The sequence below is a fragment of the Salvelinus namaycush genome, chromosome 10 (assembly GCF_016432855.1).
Source record: "Salvelinus namaycush isolate Seneca chromosome 10, SaNama_1.0, whole genome shotgun sequence".
NCBI classification, from domain to species: domain Eukaryota; kingdom Metazoa; phylum Chordata; class Actinopteri; order Salmoniformes; family Salmonidae; genus Salvelinus; species Salvelinus namaycush.
Genome location: NC_052316.1, coordinates 22,845,123 through 22,854,876, shown reverse-complemented (window position 1 = coordinate 22,854,876; position 9,754 = coordinate 22,845,123). Strand labels below are relative to the sequence as shown.

Here is a 9,754-nt window from a genome sequence, read left to right as displayed (position 1 = left end):
AGGCTGAAGGGAGCTTTTCCGAAGGCGCATGGAGATCACACGCTCTTCAAATGGGCAGCAATGTTGCGATGGAGGGAATAGCCTATACAGAGACTACCTAAAACCACTGCAACAGAGTTATTGTAAAGTGTGGGAATAAATTTATGCCAGATTTAGCCTACATTTAACCTCTAACATGTTAATCTCAAAATCCATATGTTCATGACCCGATTCATATAAATCATGTCAAATATTAACCCCTCCTACACAATATGCTTTGGCAAGATTGAGGCATAAAATAAATATCCAAATATTTTGAGTGGCAAAGACTCAAGTGGTCATACATAATTCATAGATGAACTAAACAGCTATTATTCTGTTTTATTATTCCTGGTAGATGCCAATGCTGTAGAGAGACACTTAGCGGACTGAAACTTCACTGTTGTAGGCATAATCAAATTGTATTGGTCACATACACATATTTAGCAGATGTTATTGCGGGTGTAGCGAAATGCTTGTGTTTCTAGCTCCAACAGTGCAGTAATATCTCACAATTCACAACAATACCTAATTGTGAAGTAAATTTAAACCAAGGAGTGATATAGAATGGATACTTTTAACTTGAAAACGTGCAGGATACCTCTTTCCGGTTTCCCTGACTTCCGTTTTTTCTATACTGTGTTATGTTTGTTCGCGTAGCACTCCTCACAGGCCGTTTGGTGTACGTTTTTTTGTTTGTTGGTGAGATGAAATCTCCAAAACTGTGAAAGGTATTATAGTACATCATAATTGCAACACAACAAGATTTGTTCAAACCTAAAATGTTAGTCCGTAATCGTAACATGGTGTTTGTATGTTCACAGATTAAATTTAACGAAACATTCCATGTTTCACGCATTGCTTTTCTTACTATCCTAACAATTTTGATATGGATTTTCTAACGATACGTATATTCCATCTTTTGGCAGATATTTCGCTCCATAGTATGACAGGTTTGAATGGACAGAGGTTTGAAGAATGCCGTCATTGACGACCACTCTCTTATAATCGCACATTTACGGCGTCACTGATGTTCTACTACCCACTATTGCCCATATTTTGGGCTGTTTCTGCAAAGGCAGATTTCTTTCAATTTGACAGTATTTCAAATGTATCTACGTATTATTTCAATTATATTTATTGTAATATATGGCAAGGGGAGTGTCAACCGAATCAAGATGATGCGACTCAGCAAGGTATGGTGTTTATTTATTTTCTGCAAGTTAAAAAAAAATGTTTATTCTGTAGAAATATCAAAATTGAGACCGTAATTCCAACAGTCTGGGTGTAGTCAGATCGATCATGTCGGATCTATCCTCACTAAAGAAACAGACGCACTGGAGCTTGTACTTGTCACTGACTGTCCATAGGAACAATTTGTAAGGCATAAATTCGTTTTTACACAGGACAAACCTATTTTTATTACAATGCAGATAAATATAAGTAAGCAACGATGATTAGTTAGTTTATTCAAACATAGAGGGAATGTCTTATTTAATTTATTATCCAGTGATGATATGTAAAAGTGTTAGTATTTTCCTTGCAAACTTGTCTTAAGCAGAAATTATAGTGTTTAATTGATTGCAACAGCTATGTCTAACTGCATTACATGTTTACACTGTACATTTGTGTGGCCATTTTAGTACCTACTAGGGACCTATGGGCAGCATTCCCTCAAGACTATATCAGTTTGCTGTCACAGTGGTATTGCAGCCTGGGACAGTGCTGTGAATCAGGGGATTGTCGGATAACAAATAATATTACAGGTAAGATGAAGTCATATTGAGGCAATATTTATATTAATGTATGTTCCACCAGCTATGTCATTTTTGTGCAGTGCTCATTTTGATGTTCTGTTTCAGGTCTGGCTAGTGATCTACAGCTAAAGCTTCATGGGCAGCACCTTGCCCAATCAGTGGTTCTGAAGGCTGTGCAGGGCTTCATCAGTAACCCTGAATCCAATAAGCCATTGACCCTCTCCTTCCATGGCTGCTCCGGCACGGGCAAGAACTTTGTGACCCGGATTGTAGCTGACAACTTGTACCGGGACGGGGTGAAGAGCGAGTGTGTGCGTCTGTTCATCGCCCCATTCCATTTCCCCCATGCCAGACTAGTGGACACATACAAGGTGAGCCTAGCTGTTGGTACAGACATGACTCCTCTCTGCCAGGAACATGTGCAGAACAGAACTATGTTGTGAATATGGGTTAATAGATTATATAATACATCTTTTGAGACCCTGTTTTATTGCCATGCATTGTCAACATTCATGGAGTAGGACTACCTAAATATTTAGTTTAAAAAGAAAATGTGAACTTTAACATTTTCCAGGTCACCACCTAAATAAGTTATTGGAACTCACACCAGCTAGGCAACCTTCCAACCAATTATAAACTCAATGTTAAATTGCATAATACATACTATCACTATTTCAAAATGATAGTGAAGCAATTGATTCAATTACACAACTTGATCTCGACCAAAGCAGGAATTAAACAAATGTACAATACTATGTCCAAACTCAGAAAATTATTGAGAGCAATTTTTTGTGGATTAAAACATGTAGAATAATACATGGAATGCCTGTGCATATTTTAATCTTGTGAATATATTGCACACCTGTCTTAAATGGGAGCGAGTGAGAGGTGATATTTTTGTGCTCACACCTGGCTCTCTTTCCAGGGCCAGCTCAGAGAAGCTATCCGGGACATGGTGCTGCGTTGCCCACAGACACTTTTCATCTTTGATGAGGCTGAGAAACTGCACCCCGGCCTTATAGATGCTATCAAGCCCTATATGGACCATTATGACAATGTGGATGGGGTCAGCTATAGGAGGGCTGTCTTCTTATTCCTCAGGTTAGCCATATATACCCTTTAAATTATTGCGAGGCCTCTTCCACTAACTCATGTAAGGAAACCCAACTGACCCTAATCAAGATATGTTGTAATAATTATTTGTAGTAATATTGGTGGGACCACCATCAACGATGTGGCCTTGGACTTCTGGCACTCAGGGCAAAACAGAGAGGACATTGGGATGGAGGACTTGGAACACCGGCTACGTGCTGAAGCTATGGATTCTCAAGGTACCAACAGTGGCTTTACAATCACTCACACTCATTCTCAGCTTTTAGATATAGTGCATTTGGAAAGTATTTAGACCCCTTTACTTTTTCCACATTTGTTACATTACAGCCTTATTCTAAAATTGATCAAATTGTTTTTTTCCCCTTGTCAATCTACATAAAGACAAAGCAAAAACAGGTTTTTATAAATCTTAGCAAATGTATAAAATAAACATCACATTTACATAAGTATTCAGACCCTTTACTCAGTACTTTGTTGAATCACCTTTGGCAGCGATTAAAGCCTCTTGGGTATTAAGCTACAAGCGGGAGTTTCTCCCATTCTTCTCTGCAGAGCCTCTCAAGCTCTGTCAGGTTGGATGGGGAGAGTTGCTGCACAGCTATATTCAGGACTCCAGAGATGTTTGATCGGGTTCAAGTCCGGAACACTTTCCAAATGCACTGTAAATACGTTTTCACAGAGCAAGATTGAAGATGCCTTTCTCATGAACCCTACTACACTGTTAACACAAAAACTAATAGTTTGCAAAATACAGAATACTAATTAGAAATGGATTAAAACATTTGGAATTACATAACATGTTTTGATGTAAATACCTTTCTTGAATTGTGGATTTACCAGTTTGTCTGCTTTCCAGGAGGCTTTGCACAGAGTGAACTGATGTCAGGTCACCTTATTGACTTCTTTGTGCCCTTCCTACCTCTGGAATACCGTCATGTCAAGCTCTGTGCCCGTGATGCCTATGCAGCGCGGGGTTTGGAGCCAGACGAGGGAACGCTGGACGAAGTGGCGAAGGCCATGCTATATATACCCAAGGAGGAGAGGCTGTTCTCTGCCCAAGGCTGCAAATCCATACCACAGAGGATCAATTTCTTCCTACCCTAAACAGACCAATGCAACCCAGAAAACACATGAACAGTGTTTTGGCAAAAAGGAAAAAGTATGTCCTGCTAACATATTGAACATTTCTGCAATGGCACATGTCAATCAAACATGTGGTATGCCCATTCCTCACCCTACACTGCCAAGAAAGGAAGCGTAGAGCATCTGGCTATAGTAAGATTCAATCTGATAACGAAAGAGATTTGAGTGCATTTTCAACTTCCTCATTAGACAATTTTTATGCAATTATTTTACGTCAAGCTCAGGTCAACTCTAGTATTATTATTTGCATGTACAGTACCAGTCAAATGTTTGGACACACCTACTCATTCAAGGGTTTTTCTTTTTGTACTTTTTTCTACATTGTAGAATAATAGTGAAGACATCAAAACTATGAAATAACACATATGGAATCATGTAGTAACGACAAAAGTGTTAAACAAATCAAAATATATTTGATTCTTCAAAGTAGCCACCCTCTGCCTTGATGACAGCTTTGCACACTCTTGCAATTCTCTCAACCAGCTTCATGAGGTAGTCACCGGAATGCATTTCAATTAACAGGTGTGCCTTGTTTAAAGTTCATTTGTGGAAATTCTTTCCTTAATGTGTTTGAGCCAATCAGTTGTGTTGTGACAAGGTAGGGATGGTATACAGAAGATGGCCTTATTTGGTAAAAGACCAAGTCCATATTATGGCAAGAACAGATCAAATAAGAAACGAGGAACAACAGTCCATCATTACTTGAAGACATAAAGGTCAGTCAATCTGGAAAATGTCAAGAACTTTGAAAGTTTCTTAGTGCAGTTTCAAAAACCATTAGGCGCTTTGATGAAACTGGCTCTCATGAGGACTGCCACAGGAAAGGAAGACCCAGAGTTACCTCTGCTGAAGAGGATAAGTTCATTAGACCTTAATGACAGCCGACAGTGTCATCTCGCTTCTAGTCCTTAGGAAACTATGCAGTATTTTGTTTTTTTCTGTTTTATTTTTTACATTGTTAGCCCAGACAATCTTAAGTGTTATTACATACAGCCAGGAAGAAATAGAGGATATCAGAGTGACGGCAACTTACCAACATTACGTCCAGGAATATGACTTTCTCGAAGTGGATCCTTTGTTTGCACCGCAACCCAGGGCGTTGGATCTCATTCCAGAGGCCGACCCAAAGCAACGTCTCCGCAGAAGAGGTAGACGGAGCAGCCTCCTGGTCAGACTTCGGAGGCTTGCACACCACCCACCGCTTCCGATTATATTACTCGCCAATGTCCAGTCTAGATAACAAGGAAGACGAAATTAGGGCAAGGGTTGCTTTCCAGACATCAGGGATTGTAACAGTCTGTTTCACGGAAACATGGCTCTCTCTGGATATGTTGTCGGAGTCGGTACAGCCACCGGGATTCTTTGAGTCGCGGCAACAGAAATAAACATCTCTCTTTTGAAGAAGGGCAGGGGTGTATGCTTCATGATTAATGACTCATATTATAATCATAACAACATACAGCAACTCAAGTCCTTTTGTTCACCTAACCTAGAATTCCTCACAATCAAATGCCGACCATATTATCTCCCAAGAGAATTCTTGTCCGTTACTGTCACAGCCATGAATATCCCCGCTCAAGCCGATATCACGACGGCCCTCAAGGAACTTCACTGGACTCTATGCAAACTGGAAACCACATATCCTGAGGCTGCATTTATTGTAGCTGGGGATTTTATCAAGGCAAATTTGAGAACAAGGCTACCAAAATTCTATTAGCATATTGATTGTAGCACTCGTGCCGTCAATACACTGTATCACTGCTTCTCTAACTTCCGTGATGCATACAAGGCCCTCCCCCACCCTCCCTTCGTCAAATCTGACCATGACTCCATTTTTCTCCTCCCGTCCTATAGGCAGAAACTCAAACAGGATGTACCCATGACTAGAACTATTCAACGCTGGTCTGACCAATCGGAATCCATGCTTCAAGATTGTTTTGATCACACGGACAGGGAAATGTTCCGGGCAGCCTCAGAGAATAATATTGATTTATACGCTGATTCGGTGAGTGAGTTTATAAGGAAGTGCATTGGAGATCTTGTACCCACTGTGACTTAAAATCTACCCTAACCAGAAACCGTGGATAGATGGTGGCATTCGCGCAAAACTGAAAGCGCAAACCACCGCATTTAACCATAGAAAGATGACTGGGAATATGGCTGAATACAAACAGTGTAGTTATTCCCTCTGCAAGGCAATCAAACAAGCAAAATGTCATTATAGGGACAAAGTGGAGTCGCAATTCAACGGCTCATACGTGTGGCAGGGTCTACAGACAATCACGGACTACAAAATGAAAACCTGCCACGTCACGGACACCTACGTCTTGCTTCCAGACAAACTAAACACTTTTGCCTGCTTTGAGGATAATAATAGTGCCACCGACGCGGCCCGCTACCAAGGACTGTGGGCCCCCCCTTCTCGGTGGCCGATTGTAAGACATTTAAACGTGTTGACCCTCGCAAGGCTGCCGGCCCAGACGGCATCCCTAGCCGTGTCCTCAGAGCATGGTGCAGACCAACTGGCTGGTGTGTTTACGGACATATTCAATCTCTCCCTATCCCCGTCTGCTGTCCCCACATGCTTCAAGATGGCCACCATTGTTCCTGTACCCAAGAAGGCAAAGGTAACAGAACTAAATTACTATCTCCCCGCAGCACTCACTTCTGTCATCATGAAGTGCTTTGAGAGACTAGTCAAGGATCATATCACCTCCGCCTTACCTGCCACCCAGGACCCACTTCAATTTGCTTACTGCCCCAATAGGTCCACAGACGATGCAATTGCCATCATACTGCCCTATCCCATCTGGACAAGAGGAATACCTATGTAAGAATGCTGTTCGTTGACTACAGCTCAGCATTCAACACCATAGTACCCTCCAAGCTCATCATTAAGCTTGAGGCCCTGGGTCTCAACCCCGCCCTGTGCAATTGGGTCCTGGACTTCCTGACGGGCCGCTCCCAGGTGGTGAAGGGAGGAAACAACATCTGCACTTCGCTGTTCCTCAACACTGGGGCCCCACAAGGGTGCATGCTCAGCCCCCTCCTGTACTCCCTGTTCACCCATGACTGCGTGGCCATGCACGCTTCCAACTCAATCATCAAGTTTGATTGCCAACAACAACGAGACAGCCTACAGGGAGGACGTGAGGGCACTCAGAGTGTGGTGTCCGTAAAACAACCTCTCATTCAACGTCAACAAAACAAAGGAAATGTTCGTGGTCTTCAGTAAACAGCAGTGGGAGCACCCCCCTATCCACATCGACGGGACAGCAGTGGAGAAGGTGAGTTCCTTGGCGTACACATCACGGACAAACTGAAATGGTCCACCCACACACACAGTGTGGCAAAGACAGCACCTATTCAACCTCAGGAGGCTGAAGAAATTTGGTTGTTCACCCAAAACCCTCACAAACTTTTACAGATGCACAATTGAGAGCATCCTGTCGGCTGTATCACTGCCTGGTACGGCAACTACACCGCCCACAACTGCAGGGGTCTCCAGAGAGTGGTGCGGTCTGCTCAACGCATCACCGGGGGCAAACTCCCTGCCCTCCAACTACAGCACCCGATGTCACAGGAGGGCCAGAAAGATCATCGAGGACAACAACCACCCGGGCCACGGCCTGTTCACCCCGCTACCATCCAGAAGGTGAGGTCAGTACAGGTGCATCAAAGCTGGGACCGAGAGACTGACAGCCATCACTAGCACAGAGAGGCTGCTGCCTACATACAGACTTGAAATCATTGGCCACATTAATAAATGGATCACTAGTCACTTTAATAATGGCACTTCAATAGTGTTTACATATCTTGCATTACTCATTTCATATGTATAAACTGTATTTTATACCATCTACTGCATCTTGCCTATGCCGCTCGGTCATCGCTCATATATGTATTTATTCTTATTCCATCCCTTTTCTTAGATTTGTGTGTATTAGGTAGATGTTGTGGAATTGTTAGATTACTTGTTACATATTACTGCACTGTCGGAACTAGAAACACAAGCATTTTGCTTCACTCGCAAAAACATCTGCTAACCATGTGTATGTGACCAATAACATTTTATTTGATTTAGAGTTAACTGCACCTCAGATTGCAGCCCAAATAAATGCTTTACAGAGTTCAAGTATCAGACACATCTCAACATCAACTGTTCAAAGGAGACTGCGTGAATCAGGCCTTCATGGTCGAATTGCTGCAAAGACACCACCTCTAAAGGACACCAATAAAAAAAGAGACTTGCTTGGGCCAAGAAACACAAGCAATGTACATTAGACTGGTGGCAATCTGTCCTTTGGTCTGATGAGTCCAAATTTGTGTCTAGGAGATGCAGAGTAGGTGAACGGATGATCTTCTCGTGTGGTTCCTACCGTGAAGCATGGAGGAGGAGGTGTGATGGTGTGTGGATGCTTTGATGGTGACACTGTCAGTCATTTATTTAGAATTCAAGGCACACTTAACCAGCATGGCTACCACAGAATTCTGCAGCGAAATGCCATCCCATCTGGTTTGCGCTTAGTGGGACTATGATTTGTTTTTCAACAGGACAATGACCCAACACACCTCCAGGCTGTGTAAGGGCTATTTGACCAAGAAGGAGAGCGATGGAGTGCTGCATCAGATGACCGGCCTCCACAATCACCCAACCTCAACCCAAATGAGATGGTTTTGGATGAGTTGGACCGCAGTGTGAAGGAAAAGCAGCCAAGTGCTCAGCATATGTGGGAACTCATTCAAGACTGTTGGAAAATCTTTCCAGGTGTAGCTGGTTGAGAGAATTCAAGAGTGCAAATCCGTCAAGGCAAAGGGTGGCTACTTTGAAGAATCTCAAATATATTTTGATTTTTTTTAAACACTTTTTTGGTTACTACATGATTCCATATGTGTTATTTCATAGTTTTGATGTCTTCACTATTATTCTTCAATGTAGGAAATAGTAAAAATAGAGAAAACCCCCTGAATTAGTCGGTGTGTCCAAACTTTTGAGTGGTACTGTATATCTTTTTGTTTTGTTGGCACTGATATATTACAACTATCTGCTTAAGCAGTGGCAGGCACGTTCAATGCAAAGGAAGAAATACTGTATATTACAGCAAACTAGACTAAATATAATTCAATTAACTTTTGAAGGGCATTTAAATGATTATTCTAGAATTGTATATAGATTACTTGTTTTACAGGTTGATTAAATATTCACAGGTTAACAGTGTGACATCACTTTAAATAATTTATAACCTGCTGAAAAACTACAATTCACGTTTGAAGAAAGTAGTATTGATGTGCAATAGTACAGGCAACTGCTTATTGTTGAAATGGTTACTGAACTACAGTGCATTCAGAAATTATTCAGACCCCTTGACTTTTTACCCAAATGTTTAACATTACAGCCTTATTCTAAAATGTATTAAATAGCTTTTTTTCCTCATCAATCTACACACAATACCCCATAATGAAAAAGGAATGTGTTGCACATTACTTAAAAACAAAAAAATCTCATTTACATAAGTATTCAGACCCTTTCCTCAGTACCTTGTTGAAGCACCTTTGCCAGCGATTACAGCCTTGAGTCTTCTTGGGAATGACGCTACAAGCTTGGCACACCTGTAATTGGGGAGTTTCTCCCATTCTTCTCTCTCTAGATCTGTCAGGTTGGAGGGGGAGCGTCGCTACACAGCTATTTTCAGGTTTCTCCAAAGATGTGCGATCGGGTTCAA

General features: G+C 41.8%; 1 protein-coding gene across 1 annotated transcript; it reads left to right on the top strand.

Annotated features, from left to right (window-relative positions):
• Nucleotides 1-660: 660 nt before the first annotated feature.
• Nucleotides 661-4,374, top strand: LOC120054490 (torsin-1A-like). Its single transcript, XM_039001915.1, has 7 exons — nt 661-749; nt 948-1,214; nt 1,662-1,784; nt 1,881-2,146; nt 2,701-2,876; nt 2,982-3,106; nt 3,745-4,374. Exons 2-7 carry the CDS (start codon nt 1,049-1,051, stop codon nt 3,990-3,992), a joined length of 1,104 nt encoding a protein of 367 aa, XP_038857843.1. The 5' UTR covers nt 661-749; nt 948-1,048; the 3' UTR covers nt 3,993-4,374.
• Nucleotides 4,375-9,754: the final 5,380 nt, after the last annotated feature.

What these genes read in the sequence shown, in the direction of transcription:
- LOC120054490 (XM_039001915.1), top strand. Translation starts at nt 1,049, where the DNA reads ATGTTCTACTACCCACTATTGCCCATATTTTGGGCTGTTTCTGCAAAG. An exon ending in GACTAGTGGACACATACAAG is followed by an intron (nt 2,147 to 2,700) that starts GTGAGCCTAGCT and finishes CTCTCTTTCCAG; the next exon opens with GGCCAGCTCAGAGAAGCTAT. An exon ending in GCTGTCTTCTTATTCCTCAG is followed by an intron (nt 2,877 to 2,981) that starts GTTAGCCATATA and finishes AATTATTTGTAG; the next exon opens with TAATATTGGTGGGACCACCA.